Source organism: Symphalangus syndactylus, chromosome 11 (assembly GCF_028878055.3).
Source record: "Symphalangus syndactylus isolate Jambi chromosome 11, NHGRI_mSymSyn1-v2.1_pri, whole genome shotgun sequence".
Taxonomy (NCBI): Eukaryota; Metazoa; Chordata; class Mammalia; order Primates; family Hylobatidae; genus Symphalangus; species Symphalangus syndactylus.
In genome coordinates, this window is record NC_072433.2 from 50,468,146 (window position 1) to 50,494,840 (window position 26,695).

At 41.9% G+C, this 26,695-nt stretch overlaps 1 protein-coding gene across 2 annotated transcripts; it reads right to left on the reverse strand.

Moving 5' to 3' along the window:
* Window positions 1–329: 329 nt before the first annotated feature.
* On the reverse strand, window positions 330–26,641 carry LOC129457753 (cyclin-Y-like protein 1B). 2 transcript variants are annotated; one of them, XM_055233235.2, is made up of 8 exons: window positions 26,022–26,641; window positions 24,633–24,692; window positions 22,195–22,229; window positions 16,779–16,879; window positions 13,570–13,605; window positions 11,437–11,488; window positions 10,731–10,850; window positions 330–525 (listed from the first exon to the last, which is right to left on the reverse strand). In XM_055233235.2, exons 1-8 carry the CDS (start codon window positions 26,377–26,379, stop codon window positions 508–510), a joined length of 780 nt encoding a protein of 259 aa, XP_055089210.1. In that variant the 5' UTR covers window positions 26,380–26,641; the 3' UTR covers window positions 330–507. The 2 variants fall into 2 exon arrangements, with proteins under 2 accessions (XP_055089210.1, XP_055089209.1); XM_055233234.2 differs by lacking the exon at window positions 330–525 and adding an exon at window positions 2,708–2,865.
* Between the last annotated feature and the right edge of the window lie 54 nt (window positions 26,642–26,695).

Sequence of the window (26,695 nt, forward strand, 5' to 3'; positions counted from 1 at the left end):
CTGCTAGGGACTGTGGGTGACTGTGGACACGACTGGCACCTGCTTGAGACTGTGGGTGACTGTGGACTCTGAGCTGGGATGTGCCGTGTCCATGTGACACTGCTTCTCCCCAAGAGTTGTTCAAGGTGGTGCCCTAGAAATGCCATCTGGACCCAGTGGAAGAGGAAGGGCAGGAACCACCTGGCACCCACTGTTCATACCACCATCACCAGTTCCACAATGTGGCTGACTGGAAGATGCTTCCTCTCGATGAAAATCCTAAACACTAACAACAACAACAACAAAAACTATTTACAAAACAAATAACAAAGAAAAAAAGAAAATCCTAATTTTGTTGTTTCTTTCAGCAGAAGTGATATTTTCTACTCTTTACAGTTGAGAAGCTCAGGGTCTTTTAAGGCTAATTTCTCTCTTTAAGATAAGATGGCATTAGAGCACCGAATACCAATGAAGTTCATGCTGACAGCCCTTTTCATTGCAGCGGCATCTCGATGCAAGTCTTTGTATTCACACGGCCGTGACAGCCTAGGAAAGTAAATCAAAGAGAAAACAGGTATAATTTAAAAAAGGGCTCCAACTTATTTTTTTTTTTTTTTTGAGACGGAGTCTCGCTCTGTTGCCAGGCTGGAGGCAGTGGCGCGATCTCCACTCACTGCAAGCTCCGACTCCCGGGTTCACGCCATTCTCCTGCCTCAGCCTCCCGAGTAGTTAGGACTACAGGCGCCCGCCACTGCGCCCAGCTGATTTTTCGTATTTTTAGTAGAGATGGGGTTTCACTGTGTTAGCCAGGATGGTTTCAATCTCCTGACCTCCTGACCCACCCGCCTTGGCCTCCCAAAGTGCTGGAATTACAGGTGTGAGCCACCGCACCCGGCCGGGCTCCAGCATTTTTTAAAAGGCATCGCTGATGACAAGCCACACATACAGATTCCTTTAGATGGTTCCTTTGCAGCTGCTTTGGCTGAGGTTTACAGGGCCAGGTTCTGAGGATGCTACTCCCTGCCCATTCACTAAGGTGTTCTCCTTTAAGGGCTATGAATAGATTGCCAGAGCCAAGAGGAACTTACTTTATTAAGTTATTGTAAAATTGGGCTCATCGCTTAATGATACAGTTACATAAAAAATAAAATAGGACTCCCAAAGATTTCAAGAGTATTGTGATAAGATCCTAACAACAATATCATCTGTTACCTGTGCACCTGTTCCTTCAACATAATAAACATGCACTTGTGCCAGAAAATCAATTTACTCAGCGATTCAAATTCTACCCTATCTTTATTAGTTACTACGTACTCAAAGCAAATTTTAATGAGACAGGTGTGTGCTGGGCTATTTTGGAACATCCAAGAAGTCTAATGACTGAAGCAGCATAAGGTGCTACTTTACTTGCACATTGTGGTAGAAAAACGTATTATTCTAAAGTACCACGAAGATACCAGAAAAAGTGCCAATTTTATATGTGTCTATTTCAGTTGTAATTTTCCTGTATACCCACCAAGGGTCATAAGCCAGAAATCTTACGTTGCCCCATGAAAGTTACCATTTTCATTAAAAACCCATGTCCTTCCTACAGACAGTACTTGAAACACTGGCACCTTATGCAGTCTAAGTACAAGTTTCTCAGCCACTACTGCTTTGTCTAATAAACTCATGGGACTGCACTGTGTTATATACAGTAGACAATGACATAAATTTCCAAACTGTGTAAGTAAAAGACAGTCAAGAGTGGTAAGTGCATTGTGTATATAGATATAATCAGGAATACAATTGCATTTATTCACGTATTGTTGTCTGAATGGATAGAGGTTAAAAACAAAACCCATTAAAATCAGATTAAATGTAATTAAAAATATTCTGAATTATGGTCATAGCAGAAAGAATATCAATTATTTTTTAAGAATATGGATCACTGGCTGGTGCGGTGGCTCATGCCTGTAAGTCCAGCACTTTGGGAGGCCAAGGTGGGAGGATCACCTGAGGTCAGGAGTTCGAGACCAGCCTGACCAATATGGCGAAACCCCGTCTCTACTAAAAATAAAAAATTAGCCGGGCATGGTGGCCCATGCCTGTAATCCCAGCTACTCGGGAGGTTGAGGCAGAAGAATTGCTTGAACCCGGGAGGCAGAGGTTGTGGTGGGCCAAGATCGTGCCATTGCACTCCAGCCTGGGCAACAAGAGTGAAACTCCATCTCAGAAAAAAAAAAAGTATATGGAGGATCATTGGCTGTGGCTCACACCTATAATCCCAGCACTTTGGGAGGCCGAGGAGGGTGGATCTCCTGAGGTCGGGAGTTCAAGACCAGCCTGACCAACATGGAGAAACCCCATCTCTACTAAAAATACAAAATTAGCTGGGTGTGGTGGTAATCCCAGCTACTCAGGAGGCTGAGGAAGGAGAATTGCTTGAACCCAGGAGGCGGGGGTTGCCATGAGCCAAGATCGCACCATTGCACTCCAGCCTGGGCAACAAGAGCTAAACTCTGTCTCAAAAAACAAAAAATTAATTAATTAATTAATTAATAAAGAATATGGATCCTTCTATAAACTTTAACAGATAAGAAATATGATGCCAAAGAAATAAGCTCTTTCGTCTGTTAATTTTAAGGCTTTCATTTTCCTAATCACTATTTAATATGATTTTGTAACAGATGTTGGCTTTTGTGGCCGATGGAAAATTCCACTAAGTGACTTCACATCCTTACCTCCAGTTTCTGTGCTTTATCTTTGTGAAGAGAAGCAAATAGAAAATACAGGTCATGGCCATGTGCCAAGGCACGCAGATCGAAGTAATATTTTGCATAGACACTGGCAGATACATGAATATTAAACTCAAGTAGCTCTAAGAAACACTTCTCCATCTTGCCCCTAGGGGAGGAGAAACACAATAAAACCAACATAGGACAATTCTAGTCAAGTGGGTTATCTTTAAAAATACCATTCTGAGCTACTAGGATGCTCTAAATTCTGTTTTGAAACAAATAAAGGCTGCCTGGTCGGGTTCCTACACTAATGTCCAAACAAGACACAGCTGCTTGGGGTCTCTTCTGCATCCCAGCACCCCAAGTTTGGGATGAGGGAAAGGTGGAAGCCTCTTCTGCACTCCTGCTGTGGACCCGGGGCTCATTCTTCAGAGTTCCCTTAGGGCAACTGCACAACTCAATCTCCATTCTCACTCACAAGCCCCGCAATAGCAATCACATGACGGGAATGATGGGTGCCATTTATTAGCTCTGAAGGACCTCCAGGCATTTTTACCAGGACGATAACAGGAAGGGGCTAACTGAAGTAGAGAAGCACCAACAGGAGGACTGGGCGCATCACCATGGCAACAGATGGACCCATGGAGAGCCACCGTATTATCTCAGAGGAGGAAAAACTCTAAGGCTACAAGAAGGATTCATCCCAAATAAATACTTACAAGCAAGCTGTATTCCATGGCAAAAAGAATCCCCTTCCCTCTGCTCCAGCCCGCAAGGCTATGTCAAGGGGGCATACTGCAAGTTTCTGCTCACCTTAGTGTTATGAAGAGTTGAAACTGCCACTATGACAGGGCAAGGATATTCTTTAAAGTTTGAAAGGCAGAAAAATCAAGGAGAGACATTTTGGCTAGACTAAACCCATTTTATGATGTGATTTCCAGTAGGGCCCTGGCCTTATACACGCAGTCTTGCTCCTGAGTTGGGAATGCAACCCTGAAGTGCTCAGCATCTGTCACCCCTGGCCAGAATGGGATTTGGGGGAGTTGAATACAGTGGGAGATGAAAGGGCTGGGAGCTGTCCTCTGCCACATGCTCATCCAGCCGCCCTCACCAAGGCTAAATTAATAGGTACACAGAGTAAATCTGGCTGTTTTCAGAGTAACCTCTGTAATGAGTTAATTGCTTAAAAATGAGCAGTATCTGAACAATACATTTGGTTTCTTGGTTTGAAAGTTTTTAATATTTTATTGAAAGTTTTTAATATTTTACCCAGTGGCTAAGTCAACAAATGCTTGATGTTCTCCTGTAAGGGGGACAGTTAGACCAGGAGCCAAGATGTGGTGATCTAATTTGCTGAACTTAAAACCCAGCTGAACCTACTTCCAAAATCAACTTTCTGTTCACATGTCGGTAGGTCTATAGAAATTTAAATATATATATATTTGAATTTATATATATATATATTTGAATTTATATATATATATTTGAATTTATATACATATATATATATATAACTTGAATTATTGAATTAACTTCTAACCTCCAAGCTGTCCCTGTTGATTCCTAGGCAGAGGCCAAACTAACTTTGGGATGAACTTAGTTTATGGTTTAACTTTGAAACAAAGACGGTAGCAGCCCTTTCCCAGAAGAAACCTGCTTCCTGCCTGGGGACTGGACTGCCTTTCCAGGACTAACAAATTAGCCACAAGATTAGAAATTATGGTTTAGGAGTCATGCAGCTGAAGTCTGCAAGAGTCTGAACCTCCCCCATATTGCTCCTGGGAATAATATCACTATTGTAAAACCTAAGATCAGTGCTTGAGATATTTTGCAGGCCCTGTACTGGGATCAGGTGGCACCACTCCAATCAACAAACTTGGCTCATCTGGTTTTGTGGCCCCCACCCAGAAGCCAACTCAGTGCAGGTGGACAGCTTCAACGCTCTCTGATTCCATCTCTGATGTGACCAACAGCACTCCCTACTTTCTGACCCCCACTCACCAAATTATTCTTTAAAAACCATCCCAGAGTTTTTGGAGAGGCTAATTTGAGTAACAGTAAAACTGGTCTCCCGTACAGCTGCCTCTGCATGAACTAAACTCTTTCTCTATTGCAATTCCCCTGTCTTAATAAATCAGCTCTGGCTAGGCAGCAGGCAAGAAGAAGTCAGGCAGTCACAAACCTTGCTTCCTTCAAGGGACCAGTTTTCAAATGGATGACTATGATCAAGGCCACTTTAGTGTTTGCAACGTCCAAAGCACTTCCGTTAGTTTCAAATTCATTTGCGGTCACACTCTTTGCTAAAATGGCTACCAGAAATACCACCACGATCTCTTGGTTTATACTGTTAGCAAAGTGGTGGCAAAAATAGATTTTTGTTTTTGTTTTCGAGACAGGGTCTGGCTCCATCACCCAGGGCTGGTGTGCAGTGATGTGATCACAGTTCACTACAGCCTCAACTTCCCAGGCTCGGGCAATTCTCCCACCTCAGACTCCCAGGTAGCTTGGATTACTACAGTTGCCTGCCACCATGCCCAGATAACTTTTTAAAAAAAATTTGTACCGACGGGGTTCGCTGTGTTACTCAGCAGGTCTTCAACTCCTGAGCTCAAGCGATCCACTCGCCTCAGCCTCCTGAAGTGCTGGGATAACAGGCATGAGCCACTGAGCTCAGCCGCAAAGGGGTCATTTTTAAATGTAGATATACACTGAGGTATATCTACAATAGACACTGTATCTTCAATTGCAGACATACACTGAGGTGATTCAGAATGATAGTATTATCTGGAGTCATGGACAAAGGTCACAAAACTAACTTGTGCCACTGCCTGGAATGATCTTGATGGGCTGCTGCTGCTCAATGTGAACAAGAGCTGCTCCCTTGTCTTGCACAGATGCAGCCTGCACAGCTGTCCTCACTGTCCAGCGGGCACCCAGGAAGGCTCTGCTGGAAACACCTCCCTGCTCACCCTGCCTGCCAGCTCCAGGGCCCATCCCTTCACAGCAGTCATGAGGCCGGACTGGGAGTCCTGGTGAAGCTGTGTGGTGTTGGTGCATCTGGGAGGAACCCTATGCCTCTGCAAGGCTCCTTGCACTGTCATGGGCAACTCCAGACCCCAGAGTGCTGCCGCGGATGTCTGAGTACCCATGGAGCCTTGTGAGTGTGGTGGGCATGGGGAGATGCCCCAGAAATGCTTTTCACACCACAGGTGAACGTTGGAGGTTCTAACTCATCAGGCTGATTTCCAAACACACGCAACACTCCCAGTGGGGAGGGGCCAGGGCACAGGAATCTATGGCTATTTAACTTCATATCTCAAGGTTCCTATAAAAAAAGATCTTCAGATAAAAGGGGGAGGAAAGGACCAGCAAAAGCAACTACACAATGGAGGACTTAGGTTGAAGCTAAAACTTCTCCACAGTCCAGAGTCCTTAAGACCTTAACAGTGTGGCCAATTATTTCAAAGGCCAGATGTTCGCCCTTTAAAAAGGGACCGAAACTGGCAGATAGCTTCTAAAAACCTATAAAGATATTTATTGTACTGTGCCATTCTCATAGGACACTTGAAAGAGGGTTGCCAAAAAACAATCAGAAAAATACTTTTCAGTTTATCCAGGAGGTTATTACAACAATAACACATCAAGACCTACCCATGAATGCCGGAAAATATAAACTGTTACACTAAAGCTGGATAGAGAGAAGTCTGTTGTCTTATGCCTATTTCCTTTATCTGCACAATGAAACCTATAAAGATATTTTTTACAATGTTAACTTGGAGAGCAAATGAGGTATGGAAATTGGTTACACTGTTCGCCAAAGCCTTACAAACTCACATGTTCTCAACTGCAATGTCCTTGGGATTCTGGCTGTCATCCACACTCCACAGACCACCATTTCTCCAAACCTTGGAGGCAAGAAGCATGGCTCCAAGGACAATCTTTTTCCAATTAGTAGGACAAAGATCGATGTTAGCCATTAGTTAGAAGTCGTTCAATGTACACCTGCAAAATAGAGCACTGCTCTTTGATTTCAGTTCAGTTTAAGTGTGGTGATACGAACATTTAAGAATGAAAGATTTCTTCCGGTTTTGACCAGAAAGTAAGTGCCTTTTATTCTTATGCTCTGCAGAGACTTTGCTCAAAGCAAGAGGCCAAATCACAGTCATATTGAGATACCTCTGCAGGCTACTCTGCCCATAGACATTTCCAGCCCAATTTCGGTCACAGGGATGACTGGACATCCCTGTGGGCATGAAGAGAGGCACCATTAGCACCTTCACACTCATGAAAGGCAGCACAAACTCAGGCCCAGTGCAGATTAAGGTTGTTCAGGAAACACTCCAGTGCCGTCCGTGTGCAGCGTCACACCTGGCTGGCAGGTAGGAATTTTACAGGTGTGCCATGCTTGAAAACGTAACGCCCAAGTGATACTGAGAACACTGCTGTCTTCTCCTTTTCACAATAACTAACCCACTCTTGGGACACCAGCTGAGGAACTGCGGGTCAAGAGCACTTCCCAATGCCTGCCATGCCGACAGCATGACAAGTGCAGGTCTCTGTGGCTCAGAAATAATCTCCATATTCAGTGCTGTGTTAAGGAACGCATGTGTGTGAAAGGAGGGTCCTGCTCACAGCCCCTATTTTCCATGTCTCCACAATCACTTCATGAAAACTCGTTTCTTGTCCTACAGTATCTGCATTCAGTCAGTTCGGTTGGTTTTTAGGTACAGACAGCTGTAGGCCTCTGTATCCCTGGGGTTCCTCTCAACCTGCCAAGCAGTTTGTGAGACAATCTCAGAAAGCATTTTCTATCTTTCCAATCTCTATCCTGTAAAGAACTGGGTGAGGGACCAGCTGAGTGAAGGTTACAGAGGTGAGCTGTGAGGCGTTGCCACCCCAGAGGGTGCTCTGCAGAAGAGTATGTCTCTATGCTACTTGAAGTCTTTGTATCAAGACCAAAGGAGAACAGTTCATTTTAAGAGAGTTCGTTTATTGTCCGAAGGTGATAGATCGGCGGCTCAGATCTGGCAATGTCCTCCAAACTCAACTGTGTTTTCAAAATCAAATGGCTGTGGAACGTGGTATCTTCTTATGAGAGATTCTGCTCCCTTTCCCCCTAACTCTGCACTATCAAGTATCCTAGGAATGACCCTCCCTCCCAGGGTTCAACTCCACAGCATTCATTAGAGAGCACTTGAACAGCATTGGTGAGCCCTCAACTTCCTGTCACCTTTACTGGTAAGCTGGAGCTGCTGACACTCACTGATACCACTTGCCCTCCTGGGTCAGTGAGGAATCTCCTTTTTTTAACACCAACTCTTCTGTCAGCATGGTGGATCCCATCCCACATTTGTAGAATACTGTTCTCCAAATCACCTCTTCTTGAAGACTTTCTCCCTCTCTGCCAGAGATTTCCCCCAATACAAATGTGTTTCCTGTTCCCATCCTGCTCCCCACAGCTCCCCAGGTGCATCCTCTTATTTGCTTACAGCATCAGGCCCTGTTGCCAGCTCCTCACCTCCCATCTCTCATTAACCCACCTCACCCACCCCCATCACTTGCCTGAGACTCCTCTTGCCAAGGTCCTCGGAGTCTTGACGCCTACAAACCAGAGCCCTTCACCCTAAGGCTCCACTCCCCAAGCTGGCCTTAATCTTGTCCAGGGAATGGCCATTGGCCTAGCTCCTGGGGACTAATACTTACGTGTGAGTTACCCTGTTCCAATCTGTGTGCAATCCCTCTATGCTTGCCTTCACGGGTAGGCTGCCTGCTTCAGATTCTGAGCCACCATGGGTAATGGCTCACCTATATCACCCTAGTTGCTTCTTGGTCCTCTTCTCTGCCCTAACCTTCCTCCCAGCTGTGGTCTGCTTTCCCCAAAGCAGTCGCCATAACCTCTTAAATTAAGAACACTGCACTTCCCTGCTCAAGATCTACCATGAGTGCCCCCATCAAACTGGTTGAACTCCTTCTTATGGCCTGCAAGCCAAAGGGCTCTGTGAGCTGTGGCACTGCCTGTGCGGCCTCATCTCTTCTGTTCTTTCCTTCATTCCTCTCACCACACGGGGCCCTGCTGTTTGTTCCTTGAACACACATGAAATGTGTTCCTGTCTCAGTCCTTGCACTCATCCCACTGCCTGTCATGCCAGCACTCCTTATCGTCCTCGCTTTATAGTCAGGTCACTGTTCAAATGTGACCTCTCTAGAGAGGCTCTTACTGATCATCCTTTCTGAAATAGTGAGCCCCTCCCGTCACTCTGTCTTTATCCTGCTTTATCGTTTTGCTATTTTCCATAACCTAAAAAAATGCTTTCCTCATTACAACATAAGCTCATAAAGACAAGGACTGTGTTCAACCTGTCCTCTTCTCTTCCCCAGCACTTAGAAGAGTGGGACGGGGTCGGCATCCAGGGGGTGTTTATGGAACAGACAACTTCTTGCAACATTTAGCACAGTGACCACAGCCTTTCCCATCCTTTGTTCTTCTTTTATTATCCTCTCCTGCTCTTCCTCCTCCCACTCTAGCCACTTTACTGGAGGCTTGTCCCTTACATGCTGGTAGTCCTTACAGAGCTATCTTCTGTCCTCCTTTTCTTTTCCTTTGTAGAGATGGGGACTTGCTATGCTGCGCAGGCCGGACAGAAACTCCTGATCTCAAGGGATTCTCCTGCCTCGGCCTCCTGAGTAGATGGGACTATAGGTGTGCTCCACCGTGCCCGGCTTCTCCACTTTCATTCTAAACACTTTCTCTGCATTTGAGGAGCTACTCTTTTTTCTTTGAGACAGAGTTTCGCTCTCATTGCCCAGGCTGGAGAGCAGGGGCGCGATCTCGGCTTACTGCAACCTCCGTCTCCTGGGTTCAAGCGATTCTCCTGCCTCAGCCTCCTGAATAGCTGGGATTACAGGTGCCCACCACCACACCCAGCTAATTTTTTGTGTTTTTTAGTAGACAGGGTTTCCCCATGTTGGTCAGGCTGCTCTCGAACTCCTGACCTCGGGTGATCCGCCTGTCTCAGCCTCCCAAAGTGCTGGGATTCCAGGTGTGAGCCACTGTGCCCAGCCTTGAGCAGGTGCTCTTAGTCTTCATTCCTTATTTCTAGTTCAGATTCATGCTGCAGTCCCAATGATCCAAATATTGACTGCACACAGCCACTCTGCTATCTTACAGGAACACCAAATTTAGCCTGTCTATAGTGAACACCACCTTCTTCCAATCCAGCTTTCCCCCCAGCATCAGCTCTCTCTCTCTCTCCAGCTGGAAGTTCCACTCCTGCTTCCTGCCAGCAGGTGCTGAGCATTCTAAACGGCCTGCAGCTCTATGAAGAGGCCTGCGTCTCATCCAGTGCCCACAGAAGGGTTTCTATGCAGGTGCCCAGCAAAAGCCTTCTCTTCTAAGCTCTAGCCAGATGCTAAAGGAGAGGGTACTGCTCTAAGTATCTTTTCTCTCCTGGCTGTGTGGTTGACATTCCTCTACAGGTCAGTGTAGGGAGGGGTAAACCAATCCCAGCCATCTGAAGAGGACTTGCTATTCAGAATGAGTCTCACCACAGTGATTCTTTGAGAATGATGTAGTGGTAAGGACACAGCTGCCGCTTAGCAGGCTATCTAGCAAAGCCTGTGTCCAAGTCTTACTGGTACCACATTCCTGGCAAATTATGGAGCAGGCACAAGAGGTCAGCAGGAACAACAAAGCATTCAGAGCAGCAGCTCCCAGTCACAGCATGCATCAGAAGTGCCCAGGGAATATGGCCTGGGACTCAGCTGAGATCTACATTGGAATCTGTTGAAGGAGAAACCAGAAATCTCTCCTGCTGCCTTTAATAGCAATTATTCTGTGATAAGAAAAGCAATGGCATCATTTTAAACCATAATGAAGATTAAATTCAAATATGTGTATTTACTTTGCTTGCACAGGTTTCTCTTAAAAGATCTGATGATAATTCCAGGAATCTACTTTTAGTTAGAAACACGGCCATACCCTGTGTAGGAGACCAGTTGTTAAAGATGCTTTATAGATAAGAAATATCTTACCAAAGCTACGATTGCACATGGAGCTGTTAGTCTCATGAGTTGAAAAAGAGTACGGAAATATCTGAAAATACAGTTGCATTTGGGATCATGCTCGAAGGATTTCCCTGGAGCCTTCTCTTCCTGAAAGAAGGAAAAAGGCAACATAAATATCTACTCAAGAAAACTTTTTAAGAACTCTTAAGATGGCAATGTTCACATTTGTGCCCACGTGTCCCTTACAACAATTCTGATGGGATGTCTTTTAATTTTAAAAATATAAACAGCAGGACCTTAAAATATTTTTGGTTTTCTGCAAACATAGGCCCTATGGTAGCCCTGTGGCTATCATATGTGAAGAAGGAAGTTTTTAACTTTTTATAGCATTTAAACTGATTTAAATTTAAATTGTTTTCTAGTTCTATTCACAGAGATTGTGCATATTTGTCAGGACTATTTACAAATATTTATATTGTTTGGTGCTACAGAAAATTATTTTTTTAAATGACACATTTTGTTATTTGGATGGTATATTTACTCCCCTGAGTGCACTAATTAAACCGAGCTGCAAGTCAGCTCTTACTCCAGCATGCCCACTGGACAACACTCCTTATATAAGATGATTAGACACAACAGAGGGAAGACTTAAAGGTGGGTGATTTTGACTTCAGCATCAACTAAATACAACTCTATGAGACAAAAATAGAACCTCAAAGAAAGTGACACTTACTGAAAGTGGATGTATTGGCTCTTCCAAAATAGCCAGAGATCTATTTGCAGATCTATAAAATAAGAACGTGCATTTACAAAATTAATTGGGGAATTGTTAACATCTCAGTAAAGTACCTGCTGGGAGTAGGGCATGGAGGGTGGAGGGAGATACACCTTGTTTGCTTTGCTAAAATTTGTTCACCAAAACAGTTTTTGCAAATTTTTCTCCTGGATCCTGGCCTTCAGAGGGTTTCTTGACCTCTTTTTCCTTCAGCACATAATGTCCTGAACTGTGAAGTCTTTTCTACATTGATGAGCCAGACTTGTCTTTAAATATTGACCCCACACTAACAATCAATGGTAATAAATTATATCTATTTTCACTCCTCTGACCTCATGCTGGAACACAAGAACAATTTATGAAGCAGTGGTGGTTGCCAAAAAAGTTTTTAGAACTTTTAATAAATGTGAATGAGATTCAGATTTCCCCAATCTTCCTGTAATATACATCTATCATATTTAAGTAGTTTGAGTTACAAACTTAATTGCCTTTTTATTTTAAAAGAGGCCAGTCTTTAATGGACTTTAAAAAACTAACACACTGTGTGCTCATTTAGGAAACCAGTGGTTCTTCAAATGTGGTTTGTGGACCCCTGAGATTCCCTAGAAGGCCCGTGATGTCACAAGTTTTTTTTTTTTTTTTTTGAGACAGGGTTTTTTTCTTTCACCCAGGATGGAGCACAGTGGTACAAACATGGCTCACTGCAGGCTTGACTCCTGGGCTCAAGCGATCCTCCTGCCTCAGCCTCCCAAGTAGCTGGGATGAAATGTGCACACCACCATGCTCAGCTAATTTTTAATTCTTTTTTGGTATAGATGGGGTCTTGCCACATTACTCAGGCTAGTCTCAAACTCCTGGTCCCAAGTAATTCTCCCACCTTGGCCTCCCCAAGTGCTGGGATTACAGATGTCAACCACCACCTATGGCCCTAAATGTTCTTATAAGAATACTAATTCAACCTGACAAACTGATTGAAAATGAAACATAAGAATAATTTATTACTTTCTAAAAGTATTAAGACATTGCTTGCTTTCTCACTGTTCAACACTTTTAATGATTGCATAAAAGCAAAAGTGGGTAAAACTGCTGGTTTCTCAGTATGAATAAAGGCTGTAGTACCAAATTATACTAGTATTCATTCCACTCTTCACTGTCCCTTGCAGTTTTTGTTAAAGTAGCCAGCTTCACTTAAGAATGTCCTTGATGAAACAGTAAAAATTCATGGTGTTATTAAATCCTGAAATCTCTTTTTAGTATTCTAACTAGGAAGTTCACATAAAGCACTTCTGCATACTGAAGTATGGTCGTGTTAAAGAAAAGCACTTGTGATTTAATTGTGAGCTGAACAAGCCAATTTTTCACAGAACACCATTTCTATCTGAAAGTATGACTGACTATCATTCTCAAAAAGAAGTCAAGTGAGTCTGTCATTTCAAGGAAAATAACAAGTATTTGTTGTGTATAATAAAGCTAACGCTTTCAAGCTAAAATCAGGACTTGGAAAACTCATATCTACTACTGTGAGCTTGACAGCATCTCAATATTTGAAGACATTTTTATAATCATGGTGATACTAATGAAAGTGAGTTTTTGACACTAGAGATGAACATGAATTAATATTTTCCAAATAGCCAATGCATAATATTATAAAAGCTGGCAAGGGGAAAGATCCATTTATTGTACAAGAAAGATCAGTGAGTATTAGTGGAACGAATTCATTGATATGTACAATCCCATTATAACTACTTTAATAAATCAGCACTTGTGAAGTTTTGGTGTGGCTAAAGAATATCCACAATTACCTGAAAGCTTTAAAAATACACATTTTTTCTACTATATATTTGCATGAGGCTAGTTCATCTTTTTCTTTCTTCTTTACAATAAATTGCAAACAAGACATTAAAAAATACACTTTGAGACCCTCAATAATTTAAGAGGTAAAAGAGTCTTACAAAAACCCACAAATGATTCACTTTAATACTGTAAAATAAGCACTCTACAGCTTATGTCTATAGTTATGACCTAACAGCGTGTGTCCTATTATACAAAGTGATGAGCTAGAGTAACAAGGCAGGTTTTCAAAGAGCTCACCTGTGCTTTATGCTGTAATATATTGCCAAAGTCACACTGTGGAGGAAAAATATATTTGTAAGAACTGATTTTATCATTTGTTTGGCCTGAAGATATGTTTTTAAAAGGGGGAGGAGGGAACCCTCTCAGTGGCCCTGAAATCATCTTGTTCGAAACAGTACTGTATGAGCACTTTTCTTTTGTTTTAGCTCTCTGGCTTTATAGTGAAAATAGGAGAACCAAAATGCTAGGCAATATGCTGTTAGAAGAAGTTTCTGCTGATGGTTAGTATATATAAATAATTACATATTTTCCCTGTCATTTGCTCTTCTATCCATAGAACCTTTCATCCTGTGCAAGTCACTTACATCTATGTGTACATATGCTTCTATTTAGGCCATATAGTAATGTTTTGCTTTATAAGTGGCTAAGCCCTGCATTTCAGCTGATTTAGTTCACCATCACCTACTCACCCATTTGTCATTATTTCCATAAAAGCACATAATGAATGTGCTTTATACCAAATAAAGTAATTTAAAATCACCTATGCATAATTATTAGCAGAAAATTAGTAAACATAATGCACACAAAATTAATGACACTTTTAGCTATCCTGATATAAGCAGCACTAAACACACAGTGTAACACTGCATCATACAATGTTCATGACAGGTATTTCCACATTCGTTTAAACAAAATATTAGTGAACAAATACAGCTCTTCAGATGTATGTTACTGTGGTCCTAAGTCATCCTCAGATGTTGTGTGGCAGCAAACAGGGGCTTCTCTTGGATAAGTTCTGTGCTTCCATTTGCCCTCAGCATTTAAAATGAGGCTCAGAATAATTTGAGAAGGCAAATTTGAGTTGTAAAAAGTAGGCCTTAGAACATTATTAGTATCTAAGATGGATATTTCCATAGTGCCTCAAACAGTTTCATCTCCAAATTGATTTCAAAATCACAGAATTTGAAGTTACATGCTGAAAAGACCACTGAACCTTACATGACACTCCATGAACCACCCATTTTACAAATAAGAGAAACAAGGCTTCAAACTGATTTAATGCCCAAAGTCTCCACATAGTGCTTTTGTGAACTGCAGGTGTTCACGAAACACTATGGTACGGTTTAAATTTAAGCATATGCACACATACGTAGAAATGACTTGCACAGACGAAAGGCTCTATGGGTAGAAAGGAGAGCAAATGACAGGGAAAATGTGTAATTTATACGTGAGAACCATCAATCCTCCACGCAAAGGAAGCAGTGGCCCCCATGTTTGCTGCACACTGGATCACCCAAGGAGCTTTAAAAACAGCCTTACTGCCAGCTGGAGACATTCTGATTTAATTTGCACTGGGTATGATTTGGGCATCAGGGTTGTTGGCAAAGTTCCCCAGGTGATTCCAATGTGCAGCAAAGTTTGGGAATGACTGAGTTAGGGTTAAGTTCAGAATCATCTGGGATGCTTTTATCCATATAATGATGCCTCACGTACTTAAACATTTTTCTAAAAGGCTTGTGAGTGCCCAGAGATGGAGGGAATGTGGAGCTGGGAAGATGCATGTGTTTGCAGACATATATTTTGAAGAAACATGTATATGTGATTCTAATATGGCTCACTCATCCCTTTGAGAACAATGGACTACTAACCATGAAAAACATTTTTCAAAATCTTTCCAAAAAGCCAATTTGCTGTATTAATTTGCTCAATAAACCTTCATTTCATCAAAAATAAATATACCAAATGATCTCTTCTAAGATTTGAGAGCAAATTAAAACTAACTGTACTTCAAAAACAAACTTCTAGGCCGGGCGTGGTAGCTCCTGCCTGTAATCATAGCACTTTGGGAGGCGGAGCTGGGTGGATTGCTTGAGCCCAGGAGTTTGAAACCAGCCTGGCCAACACAGGAAAACCCCATCTCTAAAAAGGAAAAAAAATCCTATTTAAAAAAAACTTATAAGAATTAGACTATGCTGGAAGAAAAAGCAGAATCTCTACTTGTTTAAGCAAGGTGAAGCTTAAAAACTACTTTTGAATTGCATACTGAAACATCAGAATCTTTTGAAATCAGAAGAAACCAGGGACTCTAGCCAAAACGGAGTGGCTTTTTACTTAGGGCTGAATACAAACATTAGGTGATGACTCCATAGAGGCCAAACCTCAGGGCTTTAGACATAGGTGGAGTCCAGTTCCTGCTGAAACAGAATTTGATCTCAATAATTGTTATACATGAGAGAGGAAAGTAACATTATTATGATCATAAATTTACCATTGTTTTTATTATTGTACTTTAAGTTTCAGGGTACACGTGCACAATGTGCAGGTTTGTTACCTATGTATCCATGTGCCATGTTGGTGTGCTGCACCCATTAACTCGTCATTTAGCATCCCTCCCCCCACCCCCAATTTTAATTAAAGTGGAAATTACTGACAAATTAGCTATCCCTCCCCCCTCCCCCCACCCCCCAATTTTAATTAAAGTGGAAATTACTGACAAATTAGCTTAAAAAGCTAGTACATTAGAAACAAAATAAAGCCTGTAAGCTAGTCATGTTTATAGACTGGAAAGTTAAGTTAGGGATAAGGACATTAACAGGCTAAGGTAGTAGTTCTCAAACCGTTTTCCCAAAAATCAACACTCATAATCTAAGGAGATGTTAATAATATTCCCTGGACACCTCCAATGGAACTGGGCTTTGTTGTGACTTTTTAAATACACTTGAACCCATCATTCAAGGGTGTTTTGAAAAGGCATCTATGATTGTGGCCTATGAAGTGCTCATGCATGATGGGAAAATTTCAATGCAGATACACTACGGTACCACTGGAGGACAAGCTGTTCCTTCATCCAAGAGTAGTTTCCAAAGTAGTACCCATCATCTTAGGCCTGTAGCCCATAAAGAACTAATAATTTTTCCCAGAAACACCCAATAAAAAGCACCTCTCCTTCCCATTAGGTTCAACACTATCATAACATGAATGCATGTGCTTTTTCTGGGATTGCTTATTTGCTATCTGGCTTTTCCTTCTACCACACAGCATCTAAAGTTAAAAGAGAAACAGAAAATTCATATTTAGGTCCCAGAAATCCATATATAATTGACATCAATTTCTGAAACGGCTTGCTGAAAAGGGCAACCAAATGGCTGAAATGACAGAGGATGGCCGGGATGCTTTTAGCATACGGGGGTCTGTCACTCAGCCCTTGGCAGCCTCGTTGTACTCACTTTTCTAGTGTGTGTCTAAGATCAGGCTGGCTGACTGTGCTGTTATCTAGCAATATGGTCGAACGTGAGCTGTAGTTTCTAGCAAGAAGCCATGGAGGTATCTGAAGGAGAAGGAAGATAGAGAAAAATGTCACAATAGGCTGAACCTACAGAAGTATGGGCTTTTTTCCTTAGTCAAAATGTCAAACAATAAAGCATTAAGGTATTTCTTATGCCCCGTGACCTGCCTGAGTGTGGTATCGTGAGCAGCTCTATGGGAAACTCATTGGAGGCGCTTAACTTCCGCAGATGATGTTTGAGGAATGGGTTATAAAATGCTGCCCTTGCTATGATACCAATCATCAAACCTGGCAAGCCTCTATTATGAACTCCCTTTATAAATAATGGGAAAAGTTTAAAATAACATTTCATGGTTTTTTATTATGCAGTAAAAAGCAGCTGAGATTTTCTATTTGTTATTCACTAACTACAACAAAATGTCATACATTAAATAATATTGGCACAAGAGGCATTTTTATTGCAGTAAGTAAAGACCTAATACTACATTCACAAAGTTACTAATCCTAAGTGTACTCATTCAAGAGACAGTGTGATGGAACCAGCGTTTTAGAGTCAGAGACCCTGTGTGCCAGGGCGGCCCAGTGACCAAACAAGTGAGGGGCCATAGGTCTCTCTGGGCCTGTTTCCTTGGGGGAAGATAGAAAAACTACTGCTTTAAGACTCTCTCACATCTAGAAATCAGATGATGAAAACAACTTCGGGAATTTAACTTTCACTTCATGTTTACATAAGACTGCTATTACATTACTCAAATGAGAACTTCCAAGAATACTTTACATTCATTTCAAAAGTTGATTGATTTTATTCTGTAAGTTATTTCACACACATCATGGCACTGTCCTGCTTCACTCATGCTGCTCTCTGCCCGGAACATCTTATTTCTTTCCCCCTTCTCCCAGCAAGCTTCACCTCCTCTGCCTTCTGGGATCCCTCTGCCAGCAGCCACACCACAAAACATTTCCGGTTTTGTGTACTCGTCAGTCTAATTCACCGTGTGTTACATGATGGCAACTGCCTGCAGAGCATCCCCCTGGTGAGAAAGTAAGCCTCTCCAGGGGAGGGAGGGCCCTTCCTCTCCTAACCGCAGCTGCTGAGCACAGAATGTGGGAGAAATTCAGGAGTTCAATAAATGCTTGACAAGTTATTTAAATCAGTTACAATTTGGAAGATAAATCTTCCTACAGTTACAAATCGGTGAAAATTTATCTGCAGTGCTATCAGAGAGGTGACAGTGAACCTTTTGAGCCCTGTAGAAAATAAAGTATCTCTAAAACACTTTAAAAGTATCTATTCATTTGTTGGGAGTGCAACAGTCAATATGGAAACTGCCTCATCTGTGTTTAAAAAAATGCTCTTCCTGGCCGGGCGCGGTGGCTCACTCCGGTAATCCCAGCACTTTGGGAGGCTGAGGCGGGTGGATCATGAGATCTGGAGTTCAAGACCAGCCTGGCCAAGATGGTAAAACCCCGTCTCTACTAAAAATACAAAAATTAGCTGTGTGTGGTGGCAGGCATGCCTGTAATCCCAGCTACTCAGGAGGCTGAGGCAGAGAATTGCTAGAACCCGGGAGGTGGAGGTTGCAGTGAGCTGAGCTCATGCCACCGCATTCCAGCCTGCGTGACAGAACAAGACTTCGTCTAAAAAGAAAGAAAAATGCTCTTTCTTAAAAATAATGGCAGTAACCAAATCCTAGTCACCAAATAGTTGAAGAGATCAACAGCATTATTTAAAACCACAAAATATCAATTACTGTAGCTTTAAAAAAATAACTCAGATGAGCCTTCCTTCCTCCTATTGGGATATGCTTGTCTACATCATGTTATCACACTCTTCCATCAGGGTCTCCCACAAGTACGTGAAAGACAGAGAGAAGATCTAATGGTAGTTTAGAAAAGTACAGAGTATTTAAAAATTGCCTGTAGCCAATAATCAGAAATATCCATACTTTCTTAACAACATTTGGCTTGTTTCAGATGCCTTTTACTATAAATTCACTTACTACTTAACAAAAATCCCAGATGGTTTTGAACAATATTACTATTTGAAGGATCAAATTCTCCTTCAAGGCAGAAATGTTTTAACTCTAGCTAAACTCTTATGTCTCTTAAGCTATTCTATTAACGTATATACTTTACATTAACAGTGTATGTTTGTCAATGTACATACTATTATTGCCTCAAAAAACAAATATAGCATGAAAAATGAAAATGGACTCATTGAGATACTTTCATTCAAAGTCAAAGAAGGTATCCCTTAAAGTCACTACTATTAGGGGTGATACAGCATAATACTACGCCATAACAAAAGTTGTTTCTGAGGAAAAATCCATATATGAAACTAAAAAGAACAGAAAAAAGATGCACCAAAACATAGACTAGTTGGTACAGCTTTAGGTGATAGCTGTCCCCATTTTGTACTATTTAAAATTTCATATAAGGAACATATATTGGTCTGTGGTTTTTTTTTTTTTTTTTTGGAAGTCTTGCTCTGTTTCCCACCCTGGAGTGCAGTGGCCTGAACTCAGCTCACTGCAACCTCCGCCTCCCAAGTTCAACCAATTCTCCCGCCTCAGCCTCCTGTGTAGCTGGAAATACAAGTGAGCACCATCATGCCAGGCTAATTTTGGCCAGGCTGTTCTCGAACTCCTGGCCTCAAGTAATCTGCGTGCCTCAGCCTCTCAAAGTGCTGGGACACAGGTGTGAGTTACCATGCTCAACTCTCAAGATCACTTTTTTCTCCCCATTTTTTTACAAGACATGTTTCAGCTACTTTTTAGATAATTAATGACTTTCAGCTGACTTAAAAATTTCTAACACTTTGTGCGCTAACAAAAACAGCTCCATCTATGTTGCACAGCAATGGGACCACATGGCATGTATGGAGTTTGAATAGAATTCTTACACAAAGGCCTGAGTGGAAAAGTGTAATATGCTTATTGGAGGTATAAATAGAAATTGTCTGAATTAATGTCATAATTATGTTGAATTTAAACTTAGATTTACACTTACATATGGGTTCTAAATTTGGATTAAGTATGACGGATTGACCAGAAATTTATTTTCTCTTCCTTCTGAAATCTCATTAGTATTAGTCATAAAATAAAACATTATACACAGGACCAGGAGACAGGATTGATGGCAGATGATCCTGAGTCAATGCTGCAAGGTGAAAAGCAGATAGAGGAGCGGCAACCGCCATGGAAGCACAACTTTGGAGCTGACAGGGAGTGACCTGGACAGAAGCAAGCAACCTTCTTTGTTTTGAAGAACCCAACCCAGGCTCCAAAATCAGAAGCACAGGGTACCTGGGAAGGTAGGGTGAAATATACAACAGAAGCCAGCAAGGTCAACTGTAAAGCTGTGCTTAGAGCCCCAAGGCCACCTCCCCTCCCATCTTATAAGGAATATGTATGCGCATTCTCTGGATATATTATACCTGAGGGTTTCTGGGCTCAGAGCTACTAGGGCTGAAACCTAGGAAATGGGATTAAATTGCACACACAAAGGGAAACTCCACCTTCCTTCTCAACCCTGCTTCTAGAAAGCCAGCAGCCATGCTTGCACTGCCCAGGCAGAACATTGGGAGACCCTTCTTGGAAGAGAACTGAACCATTGTAAAGAAAATACCCTCAAACCCTCATATAATACACTGATGTCCCCCAAAAGAAAAGCTGGCTTGACCTCCAAATCCCCACAATGAGACCCCTTAGTGAACAAAGGTCCTGCTTCCAAATAGAAAAAGCCTAAGACAACCACACATCGGAGAGAAGCCTTCAATGAGAGATCAAAATAACAGGAAAAAGGAAGTCTTGGGACCAGTAAAAATTCAGGAGCAAAACTTTAAAAAAAAAAATCTTAAAATACACTTAAGGAGATAAAAAAAATTCAATAGAAGGATTATCACAGAAAGTCAAAGAATCTCTAAGAAGCAGAATAAAAGACAAACTGGAAAATAGGAGGGGAAGAAACTAAAGATCAATGCAGAAATACTGGTCTAAGAGGCCCAACATCTGAATCATAAGAATACAAAGATAATAAAACAGAGAAAATAAGAAAATTCTCTAAAAGAGATAGTCTGCAGGCTTAATGGCTGCAATAAAATAAAAGGTCCCCACGAAGCTGTATTGTACAATTTCAGAATCCCAGGAATAGAGAAGATCCTAAAAAGCTCAAGAAATGTAAAAAATGGTTACATATGATGCATCACACAAAGGCAATAGTTTCAAGAACAGTATAATGAAAACACAATAGAGAAATGTCTTCAGAGCCATGAAATTTAGTTTTCACTCTAGAATTTTATACTCTTTAACAAAGGAGGGGTTTTGAGAGAGGCTAGATCTCTATACATATGTGTCCATGAGCCTTTCCTCGGAAACTGTGCTCCAGCACCACTGGGGAGTAACACAAGGCAGAGGGCAATGCACAGTCTAGGAGTCAGGGATCCAACGTGAGTGGGCGCAGAAGAGTTCAGAGAGGGCTCCCAGGAAAACAGGCCCAGGACAGCCTAGGGAAACATAATCTATCCTGGAGGAGGAAAACCAAAGGCCAAGGAAAGTTGCTCCAAGAAAAAAACATGCAACATATGTTTTAGTAGATAAAACATTATTTCTGTTAGGCATGTGACAAATGTTACAACACTTGGGGAAGAATAGCTGTCAAAAAAGAGGCAAAGGAACATAGTCAGAAAATTAATTCCATACACAAAATAATGAAGGATATGAAAACAAAGAGGCCAGCTGGGGGGTAATGGTCGCATTTGGCTTTATGAGCTATCACGGGCTAGGAAAAGGGGGGGTTATCTGGTAGAAGTACAGAAGCGTTCAGATTTCAGAAATATTTAAGAGAAAAAAATGAAGGATGTACAAAGAGGAGGCACAGTCAGAATACTCTATGACTCAGCAGTGAATAATATGTGCATACCCATAATCATGTAAATATCAATTAGTGATTTAATTAAAAATGTGTTACAGGTGGAAGAAACAGAGAGAAATAAGGTCACAGTGGAGTGAGGAAGCTACGCTTTCACCTGCTATGACAGGAAGTCAGCAGAAAGTGTTGAAGAAAGTGGACTTAGCTATTTTTAATTTTATTTGAATACAAAAGATTAAATATTTAAGGCAGATATTTATATCACAACCAAATTGTGTAACTTAAATGTCAGACACCCTTAAAAATGGACACAGTAAGCTAAAGACTTTCCTGCATAAATCCGATACTTAGGAAAACAGAAGAAATTCAGAAATTCCATCAAAAAAGGATCATGCTGACAGCACTGGCTCCCTGTTAAATATTTAAAGAATCATGACAGATAGACTTTTAATTCAAACAATTTCTTAACTTTTCAAAAGCTTACTTACATAATATAGGTGAGAGCTCCTCCTCTCTTCTTGCACTAAGAATGAAAAAATAACTAATCAATTCCGGTATAAATACCATAGAATAAAAGTAGTTGCTGATCATCTGATTATCACTATATAAAATGAGATAAAATTCCGTTTTTAAAAATTCTTACCAACAGAATTTATAATTTAAATAATCTGGCATGATGAATCTCGTAAAGTAAAATCTAAAAATATAGTTTTACTTTTAGACCTAACAGATGTTTTATTACACAAATATGAAAGAATCCCCACGTACATAAGGAAAGGCAAAACAAATTGGGCAAGTGTGTGCCCTGCAAATCTCATGTTGAAATGTAGTGCCCAGTGTTGGAGCTGGGGAAGCGTTTGGATCACAGGGGCAGATCCCTCATGAATGGCTTAGCACCATCCCCCTGGTAATGAGTGAGTTCCTGCTCTGAGTTCATGCATAATCTTCTTGGCTTTTTGTTGTTGTTGTTGTTGTTGTTCTGAGATGGGGTCTCACTCTGATGCTCGGGCTGGAGTACAGTGCCGTGATTATGGTTCACTGTAATCTTGACCTCCTAGGCTCAACTGATCCTCCCACCTAAGCCTGCGGAGTAGCTGGGGCTGCAAGCACGTACCATCACACCTGGCTAATTTTTAAATTTTTTGTAGAGACGGGGTCTCACTATGTTGGCCAAGGCGGGTCTCAGACTCTGGCTTCAAGTGATTTGCCTGCCTCAGCCTCCCAAAGTGCTGGAGTTAGGGACATGAGCCACCACACCTGGCCTGACCTGCTTGTTTAAAAGCAGGCGGCACCTCTCACTCTCTCTTGCTCCTTCTCTCACCATGTGAGAGGTGACTTCACCTTCCACCATGATTATTAGGTTCTTGAAGCCCTTGCCAGAAGCAGATGCAGCACCACACTTCCTGTGCAGCCTGCAGAACCGTGAGTCAATAAAGCCTCTTTTCTTTATAAATTATCCAGTCTCAGGTATTCCTTCATAGAAATGCCAAAATACAGGACAGATGAGAAATTTAGCTAATAAAAAATTTACCTATTGTATATCTGAACCCCTAGGCTGTAGTGTTTTCTGATTCTACATTTACACATAGCTTACTTTCATTACCAGGATCTAATAGAGCTGACAGCTCTAAGAACCAATTTCTGGCCAGGAGCCAATCTCTAGATGCACTACAATCCCTGCAAGCATCCCAAAGGACTTATCGGTCATCTACTAATATGTTACTGAAAAAACAAATGGGTCTTTACGCAACTGAAAAGTAGCCTCTCTTAAACTCAGATGTTAAAATGAGTGTCTAACATAATTGAACATGGTATCCTCAGCACACAAAATCATTTTGTTCTAACACAGGTCCAAAGAATAAAAGCTATGAGAGGGACTTGGGCCACAATTTGTTCTCCACAATGCCTCCTCCTTTGAAGTTGAACTGGTCTCACTGACACACATTTCTCACTGCTGAAGAGACGAGGACATGGGGTAGGTTTTCTTCCACTTCCATGCACTCTATGTGTGAGATGCCCATGGTTCTGGAAGAAACTGAGAAATACAACAATCCTAACCAGAAGTTACCAGCTCAAGACAGGCAAAGTCCACACAAACTATGAAAACGCAGGGGAGAAACCCATTTTTTATTGTGCTGCGTTACTTCAGATGTTATTTTATATATATATATATATATATATATAGTTACTTCAGATGTTATTATATATATATAGTACTCTTGCTGTTAAAAATAACTAAAAAACATGGTGTATGGCTTTTTTTGAAAATAAAGTAAGATTTAGCAGAATGTTACAAAAAATAAGCAGGAATACAGAAAACTCCTACAGTTTTAATTCTCATCCTTAAACAAGCAGGATGTGGAAAATTTACACTAGTTTCACACACTAAGGCTAACCTGGAAAACGGCACAGGCCATATTTACATTTCCATTACATTTGAATGAATAAGTTCTGAGTAGCATGAACATGGATGTGATAGGCTCATGTGGTTAGAGCACTGTGTAAAAAGGAGGCCAAAATCACAGATCCAATCTAGAACAACGGATTCTTTTCATTTGTTCAAGTGAAATCCAACCTGTAGCCTAAATCCTATCACTCATCATTAAAATGGACTCTTTGGAGCAAGGGAAAAATGGCAAAGACGTATGAAGAAAAAGGCCCAAGTCCATGACTACTACATTAAATCATGTGACCAATTAATTGCATTGATAACAATGTCACCAATTGTGTAAACACAAAGTCTCCATGTTTCCATGAACAGTGACAACTAAAGGAAATTATGTCACACATTAAAATAAGACAAGTAAATGTATGAAAAGTTGAAACATTTTTAACTAATATCTGAGTTCCTCTAAATATGTTCTGTAATATGCAAAACAGAAAGTTTGTAGTTTTTTGCTTGGAGGAAGAAACAATATTGTCTTACCACTCATTTGATATTTTCTCAGGAAGCGTGTGCTTTCCCTTGGATGGTCAGAGGCAAAATCTGTAGAGGAAGAAGAAGGAAAAATGTAATAATTTAGATGAGTAGAAAAGATTCTTTTTAAAGCTACAAATCCATTTTAATCACTCTTAACAGTCTCGAGAAAAGATTTTAGCATAAAATGTAAAGACAATAAAGTCCATAATGTCCCAATTCTGCTGAAGAATGCGAAAATCACAGATGTTCTCCACGTACGTGGAATAAAACCAGGCTGTGTTTGGGACTTCTTTTTAAAACTTGCACCTAAATAAACTGATGTAACTTGTAGATGAATCATATACATGCCCTCCTCCTTCTACTTATCAAATAGAACCACCCTCCTCTATGCTGCTATTTCAGCACATTTCAGGGAAAGTCTCAAGCAGCAAGTGATGCTGTGGTCAATTAGTGTCAGACACTGGCTCCATATATCAAATATATAAAAACAAAGAGCTGTTTTAGGCAAAAAACAATTTGGTAAAGAGACAGGGTCACACTCTGTTGCCCGGGCTGGAGTGGTGCAGTGGTGCCATGGAGCCAGCATAGCTCACTGAAGCCTCAAACTCCTGGGCTCAAGTGATCCTCTTGCAGCTGAGACTATAGGTGCAAGCCACCATAGCTGGTTAAGTTTTAACCTTTTTTTTTTTTTTTTTTTTTGTAGAGACAAGGTGACACATGAGACATACATGAAAATGTGTTATAAATCCTAAAGAATGATATAAAGAGTCTATTTTGGGCTCTCATCCAACACTGCCCATCTACTACCTAGTGTGTAAAACCACTCAGAGGCTTACCTTACACCACCGAACAAGGAAAAACTTTCACAAGTACTTGTATGCTTTGTGTATAAAGGTACAACTCATTCACATACTATCTTTGTTCATTCATGATTTTTGAATATTCCAAGAGTATAGTACTTTCCAGTTACAAAGGCACATTCATCATGAAGCTTAATTATTCTAACGTTTAAATAAATTAAGAGGCCAACCAAAGTTTAAACAGAAGAGCTGTAAGACACTTCCACTATAGGAATGAAATCTGTAGCGTACATTTTCTATTTTGAAAACTTAGTTTTTGGCCAGCCTGGGGAGATGAGAAAGGGGCCAGAACTGGGCACTGGGGTAGGGAGGAGGAGAGAAACCACCAGATGCTGCAGGGAAAAAGAATGAGGGGTGGGGGCAGGCAGGCACGAAGCAAGGCCAGTCCTCCTGCCTGGTCTGGTCCCTGGGCCTAGGAAAGCTGGCTAGGGGCAGCAGGGAGGAACCCAAGGCTGTGGATGCCTCTAGGGGGGACCTTGGGTCAGTGGCGGCCAGAGGCGCGCCTGAGGGAAAATAGTATCAGCCGCCTCCTTACATTTGGGCATCTCCTGGTCGCTGATGTGCTGCAGGTCATGGCCCTCTTGGGCTCCGAAATCCGATGGGGCAGGCTCCACAGCAGTGGGGTGTGGTGCCACTGCCACCTCCACCTCCGTGATGTTATAGCTGCAGAGTGATTCTGCCCGCCGCACCCTGCGCTGTCTTTGCTTGGGGCTGGCATTAGGGAGCAGCGTCTTCCATCTGTGGCGGCTCCACTCCTCTCTGCCTTGGCCTGCACCTTTGCTTGACGCTGCCTCATAGATGTCAGCGCTGCAGGACAGCTCCCCAGACCTCCTGTGCTGGCCCCGCTTGGGGCTGGCGTTGGTGCACAAGCAACAGCTCAGCGTGTTCCCCATGGGGTAGCTCGGCTCCTCTCCAGCAGCTTTGGCCCTCCCTTGCTTCCAAGTCTGCAGAGCTCAGCACTTCCTCCACCTCTTCCCAGCAAATGTACGCTGGCAGGGCCAGCCCCTGGCAATGGGGCTGCACCCCACTAGCAGCCTGCACCTCGCCTCAGATGCCTCCCCTCAGCTGACTTGTCTGCAAGGGTCCCTTGGGAACCTGCTTGGTTTATTTAGAATGGGTCTAGATGTAACAAGCTGTAATTGCAGGGAAGAGAGCACAGAGGGAGCTCCTCCTCCTTCCACTGCTTCCCACCAACGGCAGGAGGTTGCC